The 19092-nt window shown below is 36.3% G+C and overlaps 2 protein-coding genes across 2 annotated transcripts in view; both read left to right on the forward strand.

The window, feature by feature from the left end:
- si:ch73-242m19.1 (uncharacterized) lies at window positions 1-15685 on the forward strand. The gene is made up of 24 exons (XM_051645989.1): window positions 1-101; window positions 439-511; window positions 613-723; window positions 851-964; window positions 1049-1243; window positions 1349-1433; window positions 3203-3354; window positions 3495-3647; window positions 3818-3919; window positions 4015-4179; window positions 5527-5591; window positions 5909-6029; window positions 6901-7104; window positions 7858-8050; window positions 9173-9279; window positions 9372-9572; window positions 9668-9789; window positions 12655-12883; window positions 13750-13952; window positions 14070-14222; window positions 14969-15062; window positions 15154-15365; window positions 15470-15579; window positions 15672-15685. Exons 1-24 carry the CDS (start codon window positions 1-3, stop codon window positions 15683-15685), a joined length of 3279 nt encoding a protein of 1092 aa, XP_051501949.1.
- LOC127410779 (coiled-coil domain-containing protein 162-like) overlaps window positions 15670-19092 on the forward strand; it is an 18519-nt gene continuing 15096 nt past the window's right edge. The window contains exons 1-3 of the mRNA XM_051645990.1: window positions 15670-15992; window positions 16346-16463; window positions 18898-19060. Coding sequence (XP_051501950.1) covers window positions 15829-15992; window positions 16346-16463; window positions 18898-19060 — 445 coding nt within the window. The 5' untranslated portion in view covers window positions 15670-15828. The remainder of the gene's footprint in view (window positions 15993-16345; window positions 16464-18897; window positions 19061-19092) is intronic.

The raw sequence follows: 19092 nt of genomic DNA on the forward strand, positions 1-19092 counted from the left end.
ATGGAGCAGTTGGAATCGGAACTGTCCGCGCAGCTTCAGGCTTTGAGGACTGAAATTGAAGAGAAGGAGATTTTACATAATACATCCTCAAAACCATACAGGTGAGACAGATGATATTTATTCACTTACAGTAATAATAACCTTTAAAAATATAATCACATTCAAAATATTCAGAAATGTCCTAAAAACTTGATTCATCATTCATATATTTTCATATATTCCAATCTATATGCATGACTTACTGGTGTTCGTTAATGTATCCAACCAAACCGAATAGCCTGAAAGAAACAGTTCACCCAATAAAGAAAATTCTGTCATTATTATTTACTCTCCCTCATTACCTTTTTTCTTCTTCAGTGGAACACAAAAGTAGAAATTTTGCCGAATGTCCTGGCTGCTTTTTGGTCCTGTAATGCTTTAAAATCCTAACTTTTTCAGCTCCATCCATATTCCAAAAGATGTGTCTTACTTTCGTATGGAGAGGCAACAGGTGCTCCTCAAAGGACTGCAGGTAAGTTTTGTTCAGCAGATTGTAAGTGTCTGGAGTTATTTTACATTTCTAGTTTTCTATGTATGTCAGACAGGCTTGTTAAATAACACTGTGTCGTTTAGGTTTCATCCATAAAGCCTGTTGTGTCACAAGCAGAAGTGACTCAGAGGGAGCTGGAGAGCTGCCTGATCCAAGAGTACACACCTGAAAGTTTACCCTTACTACTGCATCAGGTGTGCTGCAGACTGCGCTTTATTATGGTCACACATTAGAGTTTTCTAGCCTATTTGTGATCTAACGTTTTCGCTCATTAACAGAATTTGTATTCCTAATGACATTTTTCTTTCTTTCTCACTATAGTTTTACACAGATCAAACTTTCAAACTGGCACAATGCAAATATCAACTGATGCTCAGATGGAGGAGATTCGGCCATCATTCCACTGTCCTGGAAAAACGATATCCTCAATATAAGGTAATCTGTTCTCTGGATTGTGGAATATTTTAATTAATTTCTTATGTTATGTTAAATAACTCTGTATGTAATATTACTGTTTAGAAGCAGATCACACACATGACTTATGAATTTGAGGATTCTGTGCATCGTGCTCGTCGTCTCGCCGTGTCCAGAGAGAAGGTGCTGGCCGGTGTGGAGAGTCCCATCAGTGTGGTCACACAAGAAGATGTCATCATTTACCTGCAGTGGCTTATTTGCCATCTGCACTCTGTCAAAACCGTCCACAGCTTCCTGCATGTGAGAATCCCTGCAAACTTGGTCAAGTCTCATATTGACAGTGTTAAAGAAAACTGTGATTATTCATTTTTTATTATTATTATTATTTTTTATTATATGTTGTAGGTGCTTCATTATCTCCCTTTAACTGAATGGAATAATGAACAGATGTCCAGTGTTGAAGATTTGACCTGTCCTGCCTATTTTTCAGGTAAGAAATTGGAATGTGTTCAGAAAGTGACTTTTCATACTGCCCTTAAGTTGAAATAAACTTTATCACTAGTGATTTAAAAGTGAACTTATAAAGCTGAAGTGTTTAATATACTTTTTCCTATGCCAGCTTAATGTGGATGGACAACTATTATTAGGGGCACCGAAGGTGCGTAGGCACCTATTGTATCCGTTAGTTTTCTTCTTATTATTATTCTTATTCTTTTTTTTTTCCGGCTGGGAGTAGCCCATAGAACCCTTTGGAGGAAAGTTGTGAAGTTTGGTACACTGATAAAGGACACATTAAACTATCACTGACCCAAATTTGGGGTCTCTAACTCAAACTCTCTAGCGCCACCAACAGTTCAAAATTGCACTTATATTTATGCTTATAACTTTTTCCAGACTAGATTTTCCACAATTTTTTATTTTCCAAAAAAATGACTTTTCTTAACTCCTCCTAGGCTGCATGTCTGATTTGTCGGAAAATTTTATTTAAAAAAAAAAAAAAAACAGTTATTAAAAAACGTTTTGATAAACCAAACCCTTCTCGTACTGCGCTTCAATCAATTTGACGGCGAGCATGCCAAAATGGACGTGAGGCTGTATTTTTGCAATGCTTTAACGTATTGAAAAGAAACTTGGTATTTGCCATAGCCATCATGACTTTAGGGTACCTGCACAGTTTTGTCACAGTGCCACCTAGTGGTCAAGAGATATGAAAAATTGCTTATTTTGCTTATAACTTCTGAATAGTTTGGCTTAAAATCACAAAACTGGTCTCTTTAGATTCCTTGGGGCATACAGAGTCAAATGATACCCAATGTTTCTATGTTGGCCATTTTTAATTTTGTCATAAGGTGCTGCATTTTACAAATGCATTGGCGTATTATTACAAAACTTGGTATGTATTATCAGTACCATGTCCTGAGGTTACCTACAAAATTTGGGGCCAGCGCCACCTTGTGGTCAGTAGATATTATGAAATGTTAAAAAATGCTTATAACGTTTAATTATTTTGGCCTATTGTATTGTGACTGCTCTTTTAAGATTCCTTAGGTTAGGCAGAGTACGCTGGTAACCCAATTTGCCATGGTCAGCCATACTCCCTGTCCGCCATTTTGAACTTAATTGAAAACCTTTTTCTTTCTTTTTTTTTTACTTCTCCAAGGCTGTACGTCCGATTCGCCTGTGTATCATCTAGGGACACTCACAACAAAAAGTTATCAAAAGCTTTTCGGTAGACCAAACGGTTCTCGAATAGTGCCCCAATGAACTAGATGGCACAATGCCAAAAAGCATCTGAGGCTGTATCTCTGAAATGCTTTGGCATGTGTGTGTAACTGCACCCTGACTGCTCCATAAAAATTTGGAGAAAGCGCCACCTAATGTTTAAAAGTTACAATGCATTTTATTGTTATATAAGCAATTTTACTGATGTATTTAATACTGCTTTTCTTGAAATCATAATCAGTGAAGTCCAATCATACTTCCTTACATACCGTTGGTGTGCTTGGCTTTGTAATTGTATTTTTATGAACATTAACAAAGATGACTAAATGCTGTAATAAAAAAACATGGTTAATTGTTAGTTCATGATACCTACTGCATTAACTAATATTAACAAATGGAACCTTTTTGTAAAGTTTTACCCACGTCTTTAATTTAGATTACAAGATCTTTCTCTAAGTAATTGTTTTTCAAAACATAATTAATCAGTCAATCAGTTTATTTGTTTGTTTGTTTTTGTTGTTGTTCTTGACCCATCAGGGGTAATTGCTTCAATGTCAGATATTCCCTTGCACTCCATCAAAACAGAGGATTTCAAAACCCAGTTGGAGTTTCTCCTGTCACATTACAACATCCAATTTAATATCCACACCATCAAGACAACAGCAGATGAGATGGAGCTGTACAGTATGGTAATCTGAATTGAATTACAGCATTTCAATGATATCATCGGATATAACACAGTCGTGCAATATGATGTATTCTCAAACATTATGAAAATAAAAATCATTCTTGTGAATGAATTAAACAGTGTTATCTGTCCTGAATGTAGGTTAGTCACATGTTCAGGATAGTGTTTAGAAGCCAGGAGGAGATGAAGACTTTCCTGCAGTACGACAGCACTGAAGCTACAGAGAGGAAGTGGGGGAGGAAGAGCCCAAATATGGCTCTCAGGAAAGAGTCCAACTGGATTCCGCACATTCATGTGAGAATCAGATATTTATATTATAGAGCTTTTGTTGTTGTAACCTAATTCAGTCAGGTTGACTTGAATAAAAATCATTTCATTTAGATGTCACCACATTTTTAGGCAACATGGCAAAGATTGTTTTCAGTGTACGCAATAATCTATAACCAATATTGTGCTTCAAACAGGTGAAACCAAAACGAGATCCATGGCAACAAAAACAAATGGCCAAACTTAAGGAGCTCAGATCAATGGATGAACTACTTCACATGCACAGCAAGTTCCTTGAGGTGAATAAATCTAATGCACTGAAACACAAATGTTATGTCTGCACTTCTATATTTAACATTACTATACTTGGCCTGTTTTGCACTTTCTTTTAAAGGAGTCAGATCTACATATAGTGACTGATGCTTTGAAGCAGTATGCTGCATCTGTCTGTCAACAAGACATCACAAAACCTCCATCCATCAGCACAGGACTCCAAGAGACATTCAAAGATACATCTAAAATGTGGAGAAGCATTTATAACAGAGAAAACATGTTTCAGGTGAACATTTATCTGAACTACACTGCAAAAAGTATTTTCTTACTCAGTATTTTTGTCTTGTTGTCCAGTAAATACTGTTGCGTAAAATTCGTCTAAAGACACACTTTAAGGAAAATGTGCTTTTTTCTGGTCACAAAATGTTTCAGGATATAATAACAGAAGATTGTTTTGATTAAACATTCATAAAAATAAAAAAAAAGTGGCGAGGGGGTCTTTTACCCCACACTTGCGGGGTAATAGTAATATTGTGTAGATATAAGTGCACAATTTGTCAACTATGCAAATAATTTTGAGACATCAAGATGCATTTTGAGTAACAAATAATGATAATGCATATTCAAAATATCCACTTTAGAAAAGGGTTCACAATTTCCTTTTAATTTTAAACACATTTGACATTTCATTACTTGTCTAGTATTCTATAAAGAAATGAATCTCCATTGTGATTGGATCAGTCAATGAGAGCCCACTTTGAGTATTCTTCATAACAAATCTATTCGCCCCAAATGTTTAATAGGGGCCTTTAGCCACTGCAACATGAGGATTTTAACCCCAAATAAACTTTCTCTTATTGGACAGTTATTGAAACGTTTGATTTAATCACCTCGAACGAAACTGAAAATAACAAATGAGTATTTTGTCTCAAAATAAATGTGATAATTTCCAGGATATTCATTAGCTATATAAATTTTATAAATGATTAAATGTTATATCAAATTGCGTGAAAATCAAACTTTAGACTTTACACACAATGATCTCATAGATCAGGAAATGTTTTTGCAGTGTATAGTGACAAAAAGGTTTTTAGGAAAGTGCTGTGGTAGTTTTAGTTGCTATTTAGTGCTATTTTGGGAGAAAATACAATAAAAAATGCATTTTACACTGTTGTACTTAGAACAAGACACATTTACTGTAGTTAAGAAGCAAAATTATAATATATTAAGACTTATTTTCAGGGAAATATAATTAAATAAAAAAATTAAATAAAATGAGTGAGGTTAATGCTCAAAAAAATCTATACAACTATTTTACGTTAGAAAACTATTTGCCAATAGGGTAAGAAAAATACTTATTATTGAACTTAATTCAATAAGTTTATTTTTCTGAACCAGTTGGCAAATAGTTTTTCTAATTTAAAGCATAAATCTCATTAAATTTAGTTATAGTTCTCTAAAAACAAATCTTAACGTTTTACAGTATGTCATTTTGCTTCTCAAGGAAATGTGTGAGGAGCAAGAATAAAATATTGAGTTAGAAAATGATTGTTTCCAGTCTGGTAGTAACTCATTTAATAAAAAATTTATTGCGATTTTGTGAGTTTAACTGTTCTTTTTCTTTGTATTTTAGGTGGCCTTGAAGGTTCGTTCATCTAAGCATGGAAACCAAAAACACAATGAGAAAAAGAATAATCGGTAATTTAAGAAACACAAATGTGTCTGCAATCTATCACTGCACGTTGACCATAGGACGTGTTCATAGATCAACATGTTTTATTGGTCCTTGAACAAGATTCCTGTCAGACAAAGTCCCCTCCCCTCCCCATCTCTACCCCTAACCTTAACCCTAACCCTAGACTTACCCTTAAAACCAGAGGAAAATTCACATGGGTTGAAGCCGCAACACAGCTCTTCTAAGCCTTAAAATATACTTTATAGGAATGTTACCAGCACGGCGCATTTGTGTGTGACCTTTTCCTTTTCGCTCTCTTTCGTCAAACATTTCAAATCAGTGGTGCTTATGATCTTGAGGAAAATGAAGATATTGAGGACAGTTCCAATGATCCTGTATCATCCAGAGGAGCGTTTGTGTGTTTAATCTACCTGCGACACCTCAGGATCAGAGAACTGAAGGTAAAAAAAACATTTTCAATCTGGTTTGTTTTTCTACAATTGTCTTTTCACTTACAATAAAAGAGCAAAATGTAATATGGTACTATGGTATGTACTAAGCATTGTTTTTTTTTTTGGGGGGGGGGGGGGGGGGGGTTAGGGGGTTTCCACAGTATCAATATGTTTTGTTTGTTGCATCATATTACCATGTTTTTTGACATACACTACCGGTCAAAAGTTTTGAAACACTTGACTGAAATGTTTGTCATGATCTTAAAAATCTTTTGATCTGAAGGCGTATGCTTAAATGTTTGAAATTAGTTTTGTAGACAAAAATATAATTGTGCCACCATATTAATTTATTTCATTACAAAACTACAATTTAATTTAAAAAAAAAAAAGTAATTTTTTTTTGGTACATTTACCATGGTAATACCATGTTTTTGTACATGTACCATGATAGTACAATTCTTTTTGTAAATGTACCATGGTAATACCACGTTTTTTGTAAATTTACTATTGTATTACCATTTATTTTTTATTTTTTTCAAGTACTGTAGTAATACCATGCTTTTTTGAACATTTACAATGGTAATACCATGTTTTTTGTACATGTACCATGATAATACCATGTTTTTGTACATGCACCATGATAATACCGTGTGTTTTTGGGCATGTACAATATATTAACTTGTTTCTTTTTGATATCATGGTTTTAACATGTTTATGTTAAAACCATTGTAATGCCATGGTAGTTTTGATGTACATTGGAATACCATGTAAATATGGTATATGAATATGCTAATCATTCAGAACTATGTCGATACAATCACTGTATCATGGTACACCAGACTGAAGTGAGTCTGTTTATCTCGACCTCTGGTTTCTGTAGCGTACGTGTCTGAGCATGCTAAACTACTTGCGGTCAGTGGAGAGGACTCTGACGATGGATGCAGCAGGTCTGGAGATGGTTGAAGGTGATCTGGTGAGCAGTGTGGAGAAGACGGGCTGGATGAGTGCTGCTCAAGGAGGTGACAGCTCTACAGGAGCTCTCAGATTACAAAACTACATCTACAACAGTCCCGTTGACTACAAGGTGCCTATAAGGAACGTGATCAGAACTTTGGCTGAAGTTTCTCTAAAAGTTATGAACAAACGTTCTTGCAGTAATGATAACAGAATGTTCTCTCAACAGTTTCTGTTGTTAATAAATGTTCTCATAACATAAGCATGAAAATGTTATTCATACAGTACGTCCTTATTGGAACATTCTTCAAATGTTACTACATTGTAAAAACATTTCTGACATTTTTTTAAGTTTTCCAGAATGTCTTCCTAACGTTTTTAAAACATTTTTAAAAAACTGGACTTTTTTCTGAATGTTCCCAGAAGTTTCAAATAACTTTATCACAACCTAATGGGAACGTTAGGAAAATGTTTTTAGAACATAAAATATTTAGCTGCGTAATTAGCAAATTGGCCCAGTGCTTATTGGTACTTTACTTTGTGTTGTGTCTATTACAGGTCATAAAACCAATGTAACATAAAAGACAAAGATTGCTGTTTTTGGGTTTTTGAATTCTGTACTTTAATTGTAAATGATCATTTTCACCACTTAATAGTAATGTCTGTATTTTTTATGTTAAAATAATGTCTATGCCTGCTTAATATGCAAACTGACACGGCAACATTGGCTCAACAAATGGCATGAGTTTGGGGCTGTCTGGATACCTTACCAATGGCAGATGGGGGAACCAGTTCGAAACAGTTTGATTTGCAATGTTTTTGTTTGGTGGTGCAGAAATGACATACTTCATCTTTAAACTCAGCCTTATTTGTTTCATGTCAGGTTCACTGTGCCGAGTTCATGGAGTTTCCTGAGGTGGAGAATCTCCATGACTACTACAGCACTGATGGGAGCTTCATCCACACGCAGGACCAGCGAGGTCTCTACATCATCTATGATGCGGCTCTGGTGGATCTGAAAGAGTTGGAGCATCATCTGTTACTCACAGCATCCCATTTCATTCAGAAGAACAGAGGTCAGGACAGTCATTTGTGTGAATGGACTTTATCTACATAAAAATGTAGTGTACATAATTGTGCTCAGTTTACAGTTAGCATATACTTTTTTTATGACTGATACGTTTACCTGTATGCAGTGAAGGTGCGACAACCAAAAGTGTTTATATTTTCAAGAAAGATTGCAAAAAGACTTTTTAGAGCATTGTGGTGTCAAATTTTGCACCGGCAAGTAGAAACCATGACATGCCATGACAACTCACAGGTGGAGCTGGGGAGGAGGAGGGTTTCAGAGAAAACTCTCACAGCACACTGTAGTGAAACCGCTAACTTGCAAACTAAATAAGGTTGTTGCTGGAAGAGGTATTAGGGAGGCCAACAGGGGGTTCTCACCCTGCAGTCTGTGTGGGTCCTAATACCCCAGTATAGTGACGGGGACACTATACTGTAAAAAGGCACCGTCCTTCGGATGAGACGTTAAACCGAGGTCCTGTCTCTCTGTGGTCATTAAAAATCCCAGGGCATAGGGGGCCTGGGTAGCTCAGTGGTAAAGATGCTGGCTATCACCCCTGGAGTTCGCTAGTTCGAATCCCAGGGTGTGCTGACGCGACGCGACCACGAGGACTTAAAAGCACATTGGGAATTGGGCATTCCAAATTGGGAGAAAAAATAAAAATAAAATCCCAGGGCACTTCTCGTAAAGAGTAGGGGTGTAACATCCCTCCATTGGCCCTTCTCAGTCATGGCCTCCTAATAATCCCCATCCATTAATTGGCTTTATAACTCTCCTCTCCACCAGTAGCTGGTGTGTGGTGAGCGTACTGGCACACTATGGCTGCCGTCGCATCACACTGGTGGTGGTTGAGGAGATTTCACTGTGTAAAGTGCTTTGAGTGTAGTGTCAGAAAAAGCGCTATATAAATATAACATTCATTCATTCATAAATGTTAGGCAAAGAGAGATTACATAAGTTGATTGGCTACCACATCAAAAGATCTATCCGCTCACACCATGTGAGCCGATTGACTTAACATATGTGAACGTGCTGATTGGCTAACAGATAAGTTCAAAAAACGTATCAGCTTGCGCCATTCAGAGTTTCATGCCTAAACTTAGTCATTTATACCATGTTGTTCGGACAGAGTCATATGCATCTAAAGAATTTTTAGCTGGGATGGATGTAGATCGGTTGGCTGTTCTTTTGGACACCTGGACGTGTGAAGTAGATTTTCTGGAGCACAAAATACAGGTTTGTTTGTGGCACGTACGTATCAAAATGCAATTCAAAATCAATTTTACAGATAAAAAATTTATTAATTTCTGTTTAACTTTCATTCCCAGCTGTTGAATTGCTATTTGGAAGCTTATCAGCATGTCACAGATCCAGAGGAACGGTTTAGCATTGCTCAGGTCATCACAGACATCATGCACAAAAGACCACAGATGGATTTCACAGCTGGATACTTTGCACAAGCTTACAGGGATGCGATTGTGTGTCTGCAGAGCCACCAACAACTCATAAAACTAGTGCTGAACAATCAAGTAATTGAGCTTTCCTTCTTTAATCCTGCTTATATAACCTTCAGTCACTTTCGCTGTTGTCAAATGATTTTGTTTTCTTATTTTCGGCACATTAGATTGATGAGCAGAGACAGTATCTGGAGAGAATATGGAGAGAGGGACAGAATGGTTGTCCTAGTGAATACGGGCTGCCACCAAATTACATCCCGAAGCATTTGGTATCAATTGGTGGAAGCTGGTAAAGATCAAACTTATATAAAGTCAACATGATATCAAAATTGACCCAGTTTACTTTCTTCATACATGTTCCCAATCTTAATGTGAGTTATTAGTGCATTTTATTCAAAAGTCTTCAACATAATGTAATGACTTTCTACACCTCTAAAAACTCTTTTTCTTTTTGGCTGATGTCACTTAGTCCGCACAGGCAGGGATAATAAAGTTTAGGTATAGTTTTAGGCTACAGTTGCAGGTAATGTATCACATCCTTTCTAAAATCCTGCTAATCTTGAAATTTATACCGATTAATGTAAATGCTTATAAAAGTTAAGGCAATTAAATCAAATAATGATCAAAATCTACTGCAAAATCGCATTCAGGTCAGGCACTGTTCTGGTATGGAACGGCCACTTTTCACTATCCCATCAATTCCTGATGTTTTTTTCTTGTTGTATATTAAATCTTTACTTTGAAATAGGTCCGATTATTGAAGTAAAATGGGTTGTGAATGCTGATTTATGTTCACCTTAAAGGAATATTCTGGGTTCAGTACATGTTAAGCTCAATCGACAGCATTTGTGGCGTAATGTTGATTACCACAAAAAACAATTTCGACTCATCCCTTCTTTTCTTTTAAAAAAAGCACAAAAATCGAGGTTACAGTTAGGCCTTACAATGGAAGTGAATGGGGACAATTTTTGGAGGGTTTACAAGCAGAAAATGATGCTTGTAATTTTATAAAAGTGTATTATTTGTGCTTGTTTTTATTTATTTTAAAAGCCACAGTTGATTTGTTATTACATCGTTGTGGCGTTTTAAGGTTTACAGCATTACATCGTCATGGCAACAACATTGTAAAATTGGATATTACTTTACACAGATGCGATTAGTAAGTGATTTTATCACACTAAAATCATGTTACCGCATATTGTTTACATCTTGTAGCTGTACTTTTGAAACAGTGAGTATTTTAATGTTTACGGATTGGCCCCATTCACTTAAATTGTAAGTACCTCACTGTAACAGATTTTTGCCTTTCTTTTTCTGATTAACAGTTTTTATTGATTCATACAATTAACAAAGAAAAGCAAATCATATATTCACAGAATCAACATTTAACCCCCACTATTACCCCTCCCCCTCCCAATCCCCAACCCCACCCTGACCCTCAACAAATATCCCTGTGGTCACTCATAATTATACACACACACACACACACACACAAATAATAATAATAATACAAAAAAAAAAAATATATATATATATATAATAATCACACACATTTAAAACTATACTTCTCTCTCCACTGCCCCTCCTGAGAGCCCTCCAATAAGGCCAAATAGCTGCCCCATTTCCTATCAAATTAATCTAAGTTCCGCAGCCTTCTACATGACATTTCCTCGAATGCCACCACCCTCCTCATCTCTGTGCACCACTCTTGAAATAAGGGCTCTCCAGCCGACTTCCATCCCCTAAGAACAATCTGTCTGCCAATCATAACACTGGTTAGGACCCAATTTTTTATGTGTTTATCCCCTATATTAATGACCGCCCCATCGCCTAAAATACAGAGTCTGTGGCAAAATTAAATTTGAGTGCCCAATACGTCACACATAAAACTCTGAACCTTCAACCAAAATTCTTGGATCTTAACACACCACCAAAAAACATGGGTTGTGTCCCCATCTTCTGATTGGCATCACAAACAGGTGGGTGTGTCTTTAAGACCAAGCCTATACAATCTAATGGGAGTCCAATAGAATCGATGTAAAATATTAAATTGCATAAGGCGCACCCTTGCATCTCCAGATGTAGACTCGACGTTTTTTAGAATCTTAGCCCACACTCCCTCCTCCAATATCAAGTTTAAATCTTTCTCCCATAATCTCTTGAGAGAAGTTGAAGCTCCATCCCCCAGACTCTGAATTAACAGGAAGTAATACACTGATGCCTCATGACCTTTTCCAAAAGCAGTTATCACCACTCCCAGAGTATCTGCTGCTTTAGGGGGGTGTATGCTACTCCCAAAAATAGTACAGAGCAGGTGGCTCAGCTGTAAATACCTAAAAAACTGAGATCTGGGAATCCCAAAATGTTGAACCATATTTTCAAAGGATATCAACACTCCACTCTCATATAGGTCACCGAGCTATTAACCTCCCTCACAATCCACTCTGTCCAGCAGAGAGGGGACATATTAATACATAATTTTGGGTTCAGCCATATGCTTGAAGCAACATTTAAATAAATGCCAGAATTAAACACTCTGGACACTTTTGTCCATACCGAGTGCAAATGCGAGATAACAGGGTGCGACTTAACTTCTCCGATTAGTTTGATAGATAGGCTGTGCAATGGCAAAATATGGGCAAGAACTTCCTGTTCAATACAAAACCAGGGAGGGGCTCTCTCAGGTGGAAGCGACCAATGAGCCAAATGTCTGAGATTGAATGCATAATAATAAACAAAATCTTGGGTAGACCTATCCCACCTTTATCAACTGGCCTATGCAATTTACTGAAATGTAATCTGGGACATTTACCATTCTAAATGAAGGACTTCGCTATGCTATCAAATTGCTTGAAATAAGAAAGGGGGACATCTACAGGGAGAGATTGTAGCAGGTAGTTACATTTTGGAATACAATTCATTTTAATAATATTAACCTTCCCAATCATAGGATTTTTGCCTTTTTTAATGAAAAGGAGGGACAAGTCGAAATTAAGTTCTGTGGTAATTAATATTATACCACAAATGCTGTCGATTGAGTTTAATTTGTATTGAACCCAGAATATTTCTCTTATATGCAATATAAAAACATAAAAGACAAAAGACTTCTAAGAAATTCCTTGTTTAATGGCATCTCCTTCTACTTTCATCGCAGGCCTGCTTTGAAGAGTGTGTATTTATTGGAGATACATCCGTCCTTGTGTTTGGCATCTCAGCTGTACAATGCTCTTGATCGTGTCTGTGTTGAACTGTATGAGCTAAACAGAGCTAAAACAGCATCTGAGAGAGTCAAACTTGAGCAAAGGCTCTTGAAAATGGCCCTGCATCACTGGAACACCCTTGCCACTCCTGGTGCCACCTGCAGTTCTCAGATCCAGAGAGATGTATGTGTCATTTTGTGTGCCAAATAAGTTGAGATGTCACTGTTTAAGGGGGAAATAAAAGTAAAAGTCCCTTCCCTCTTTAGATATGTAGATACGTCATTAGTACCATGATGGAAATTTTATTGCAACCGCAATATTGAAATGCAATACCAGTATACTGCATAGTATGTGCTGTATACCAGTGGTTCTCAACCTTTTTGACTTCAAGGCCCTCCACTGTCCAAGACTATATTTGAAGCCCCTATTTTTTCAATACATTTTTTTTTGTTTTTTTGTTTTTGAGAGGAGTTGTTGAATTAAGATAAGAAATATGATGTGAGTTTGCATGTTGTACATCTTGTTTTTAGCTTTTTTAAAGCATTTTCAGATTCAGTATAGCAAGTTTTATTGTAGCTTATTAACCTATTTTAAATCATTTAAGTCATGTTGAGGCCCCGTTGGAAGTTTCCTGAGGCCCCATGTTTGAGAACCACTGCTGTATACAGTAGTCTACTTCCTTTGTAGTTCAGTTTCTGTTAAAACTCTTGACAATCTAAATAATAAGACAAAACAGGTATGTTAATTATCATGTTTGATATTACTTCTGGTAATGTATTTTTTTTTTGTAATTTCCATTTGTTGCTAAGGTCAAATGTGTGCATTGCATTGTGAGATATGATAGTATTGTGATAGGAGACTAACATACAAATTTTACAATTTGTGTAGTATGTAGAATGTGTACTGTGCACAGTATGCACATTTTCTGTGTGCATTGAATAACCATATGGCCTACTACATTTGCCAAAATTGAAGTATGCAAAAGAGCACACTGCAGCAGTTATTAACAGAAAGATGTCAGATACATTCAGTGTTCTCTCTCATTTCAGTTATTCTCAGATGTGTTCATTGAAGACCCTCTCCTGGCCAGAGAGCTCGCTATATCTGTTGTGAGATGTGCTGAGGAACAGGAGAGAAAACAAGGCAAAGAAAGACAGATGTTTATGGTGAAGACGTTCTGTACACTGCTAGAACTCATCACAATCCGTCACCGCATCATTCAATCAGCATCAGAGACCGAGCGTCTGTCCCAGTTGAGTTATTCAAGGATTTATAACTTCTTTTCCTTGTTGGACTGTAAAAGTGTTTCAGACCTGCCTTTAAAATGGCAATTGAAAACCATTAAACTGAATGTCTAATGTTACTCTAGGTTATATAAATCAATTGCCAGCATGATGGGCTTTGATCAGTTTCATTTATACATGCGGCCGGTGCAGTTTGAGTTTGCTGTGAAGAAAGAGATACCAAGACAACTTCCTGTGTTTATGACAGCTCTTCAGGAGGACAGTCAGTGTGTTGACAGGTTACAGCTTTTTTTCTATATATATAAAAACTTTATAGTTTTGTTTATTATTTTTGTTTAGTTATTTATTTTAATGTTTTTTTTTGTTTGTTTGTTTTTTCACATTTAGTCATTAAGCAGATGCTTTTATCCAAAGGGACTTACAAAATGAGGAACATAAGCATTTAGTCATACAAAAGTCAACAATATCCGCATATCGCACTGCTAAGTTCTAATCGTAGCTGGGGTCGCATAGTTTATTACTATGTTTTGCATTTGCTTATTTCATTTTTTGCATTGTTTTTGTTTGGTTTGTTCTTTTTGTTTTGTTCTTTTTATTATTTTGTTTTGCTTGTTGTTTTGTTTTGATGGTTTTGTTTATTTTGTTTTTCTTGTTTTGTTTGAACATGTTCCTCATGTTCCTTTGTTTGTTTTGCTTTGTTGTTTTGTTTTATTTATTGTTTTTGTTTTGTTGTTTTATTTATTATTTTGTTTTGTATTGTTTTGCTTTGTTTTGTTTTGTGCAGGACATTTATTCACCTGCAGTCTGATAACACTTTTAGAAATGATCTATTTCTGTTTTAATTAGTTGTATTTATTGTAGTGTGTATATGGTATGTTGCAGCCTGTAATTAAGACAAGCATTACTATTATTATTTGAGCAAACCCGTATGCCTATTAAAATCACCAGACACTTTTTATTCTTTTTTTTTTTCTGAAAATTGAAATATCTAGTTTGATTTTCTTTCTACCTTCTTGCTTCATAGGTATGTCCCTACTAACCTGCCATTGGCCATCCAGGAACTTGATGAGAATCATATTGGCAAGTTTAGCTATCAATCTAACGAGGCTGTCTTACAGGTAGTCACATGCTGATTTACATTTGTTGCATTTTGAAACATTATACTGCATTTATTTTTTCCAATATATTAATTGTGTGATCTTTCAACAGCTAATGAATCCGTCCAGCCTGGAGAACATGCAAGTGGTCCTGGTTTGTCAGATGGTACAGAAGAACGCACTGATTGGAGCAATTAAACAGGCGTTGCTTTGCTGTTGGGCAGAGAAGTTTGGTCCATCCACAGAACCAAGAGCCCAGCCACATCATCATGACAGATCCACTTCTACTGGAGCACAAAGACATGCGTTGGCTACTAAAAACAGGTGCAGAATATTCCACATTCTACAAGTATATGTGAAATTATTTGGTCATGAATTTGTTCAAAGTGGACTTACAGACCTTGAGTCCAATGTTGGTTGTAATTCAGGCTTGCAGGTGCGTTTGTGTCCATTCAACTGGAGAAAGTGGCTCTTCGAGATGAAATGCTGAATGCATTTATAAAGAACAAAGAACATACACTGAAGTTAAGCTCTGTACGTAAGCATGAAGGGGAAGGTGATTTTTGTTCTTTATGTATGAAAATATGTATACAAATATTATTACTTTTTTTTTCGTGTGCTCCTCAATAGGCAGAGGTGGCTAAAATCAAGAGGAAACTGATTTTCGAGTTCTGTCACAAGTATGTTTGGTCAATGAACAACGGCTCTTATTTGGAGGAAATTACCATAAGCATGAAAACAAACATGATAGAATGTCTCTCTACTCCTTTTCAGATTTAATAAACATATGTCACTGTGTTGTATCAGAGGGCAGATTGTTGCTCTTTGTCACAGTCTCACATCACTATTAGATGAAGTGCCAAACATCCGTGAAAACCATTTTGTGACTGGACCACCCAATGAAACCAGATCAGACCTGCAGTCTGAAGAGAACATGTGCCCTGATCCAAGGTGGAAACATGTACATTACTGAATGTTTAAAAGAGATATAGAATGTATATAAAGTATTTGGACACTTTGGAAAAAAGTGAAATTTCTGTCATAACTTTGTTTATCTGTGGACCACAAAAGCAGATGTTTGGCAGAATGTTAGGGGCTTACAGCCTTAGTCACTATTAACTTTCATTGTTTGGAAAATACCAACTTAGACTTTGTGCTAAATTACTTCTTTTGTGCCCCATGGAAGAAGAAAAGCCATACACTGACATTTAGATGACAGAATGTTCACTTTTTTGGTGATCTATCCCATTAAATCTTTATCAGTTTACACAATATAAATGTCAAGACTGTTTTCGACTCATCAGGACATTTCAACCTCGCCCTAAAAGACTGTTATCAGCTGATGGAAAGAGTCTCGTAAACCTGTGGTTCATCCCTCATTACACAGAGGTGCTGCTCATGTTCAAATCTCTCGAGGAAAAGGTAAGAAATGCATCTTTGCCCCAGTTCTCAATAATATACAGTGGCCCTAAACGTATTTGGGCACTTAAGCCAAATTTGAACACTTACAGTAGGAATGTTATTATTGCAATGGCATTCATGCAGTACATTTTTAAGTGTGACAACCACAGACATGTAATAAACATTTTAATCCCACCAAGTAACATTTGTGAATGAAATCTAGCTTGAAATTTTAAGGGTCTGAAAGGAACTGTTGATGTATTTTACACAGAGTTGTTTACATGGGTGGTGCAAATAGTCACATGACCAGAGCCATATAATTCCACTGTGATAATGATAGTGTCGAATCTCCATGAAAGGAAGGAGTTTAAACCTCTCTTAAAACACATACAACTACCATATTTGGTAGATTAAATTTTTAAAGGGTTTATTATTGATTTAATAAAAAGACTGCTCTTTTTTTTACAATATTATGTTACTTTATTGTTTGCAATTTCTTATTGGGTCTTATAAAGACTGTAGTTTCTCAACGGTTAAAACTGTGACCAAGAATACAATAAATCACATACTTTCACTACCTATTTTGAACTATTTTTTGGAAAAGGCATTCAGGTTGTTTAATTGGAATATCCACAGAGTAAAATACATACTGAAATTAGACAGGCTCCAAGCATCCACATTTTTAAAAAGGATTTAAAGAATATATATATATTCTTTTTTTAAAATTAGCATTTGGTTGATATGTTGGTATGTATGTGTGAATGTTTCGTCTCTTCATTTACTTTGTTTTTGTTTTACTTATTATTATTATTATTTAAATTTTGAATTACATTATATATATATATATATATATATATATATATATATATATATATATATATATATATATATATATACAGTTGTGCTCAAAAGTTTGCATACCCTGGCAGAAATTGTGAAATTTTGGCATTGATTTTGAAAATATGACTGATCATGCAAAAAAACTGTCTTTTATTTAAGGATAGTGATCATATGAAGCCATTTATTATCACATAGTTGTCTGGCTCCTTTTTAAATCATAATGATAACAGAAATCACCCAAATGGCCCTGATCAAAAGTTTACATACCCTTGAATGTTTGGCCTTGTTACAGACACACAAGGTGACACACACAGGTTTAAATGGCAATTAAAGCAGGCTAGATACTGAGCCATGGGGAGCAGAAAAGAACTGTCAAAAGACCTGCGTAACAAGGTAATGGAACTTTATAAAGATGGAAAAGGATATAAAAAGATATCCAAAGCCTTGAAAATGCCAGTACTGTTCAGTCACTTATTAAGAAGTGGAAAATTCGGGGATCTCTTGATACCAAGCCAAGGTCAGGTAGACCAAGAAAGATTTCAGCCACAACTGCCAGAAGAATTGTTCAGGATACAAAGAAAAACCCACAGGTGAGTTGCCAGAAAGAAACCTTTACTGCACCAATGCCACAAAAAAGCCCGGTTACAATATGCCCGACAACACCTTGACACGCCTCACAGCTTCTGGCACACTGTAATTTGGAGTGACAAGACCAAAATAGAGCTTTATGATCACAACCATAAGCACTATGTTTGGAGAGGAGTCAACAAGGCCAATAGTGAAAAGAATACCATCCCCACTGTGAAGCATGGTGGTGGCTCACTGATGTTTTGGGGGGGTGTGAGCTCTAAAGGCACGGGGAATCTTGTGAAAGTTGATGGCAAGGTGAATGCAGCATGTTATCAGAAAATACTGGCAGACAATTTGCATTCTTCAGCAAGAAAGCTGCGCATGGGACGCTCTTGGACTTTCCAGCACGACATTGACCCTAAGCACAAGGCCAAGTTGACCCTCCAGTGGTTACAGCAGAAAAAGGTGAAGGTTCTATAGTGGCCATCACAGTCTCCTGACCTTAATATCATCGAGCCACTCTGGGGAGATCTCAAATGTGTGGTTCATGCAAGACGACCAAAGACTTTGCATGACCTGGAGGCATTTTGCCAAGATGAATGGGCAGCTTTACCTCCTGCAAGAATCTGGGGCCTCACAGACAACTATTACAAAAGACTGCACGCTGTCATTGATGCTAAAGGGGGCAATACACAGTATTAAGAACTAAGGGTATGCAGACTTTTGAACAGGGGTCATTTAATTTCATTCTTTGTTGCCATGTTTTGTTTTATGATTGTGCCATTCTGTTATAACCTACAGTTGAAAATGAATCCCATAAGAAATAAAAGAAATGTGTTTTGCCTGCTCACTCATGTTTTCTTTAAAAATGGTACATATATTACCAATTCTCCAAGGGTATGCAAACTTTTGAGCACAACTGTATATATATATATATTATACAGTTTTATTTTAAAGCAGTCACTGTCTTTGACTTTTAATTTCTGATATGTGAAGCACAATTTAGAAATAAATGGGTGATGGATAATAGATGTTTTTGTTACAGGAATGTCAACAAGCTCTTCAAAACACACTGCAAATAATATCATCTCTTCATGATGTTGTCTATTTCCTGGTGAGCTTTGCTCGGCTGGGCAATCCAAACACGTCCTTCAATCCCAGCAGTGCTCAGAGACTTACAGCGAACTGGGGCGGATCTGAGAGCATCGGTATAAAATAATTTTGGAAAACACAGGGTGTG

This window comes from Myxocyprinus asiaticus, chromosome 20 (genome assembly GCF_019703515.2).
Source record: "Myxocyprinus asiaticus isolate MX2 ecotype Aquarium Trade chromosome 20, UBuf_Myxa_2, whole genome shotgun sequence".
Classification (NCBI taxonomy): domain Eukaryota; kingdom Metazoa; phylum Chordata; class Actinopteri; order Cypriniformes; family Catostomidae; genus Myxocyprinus; species Myxocyprinus asiaticus.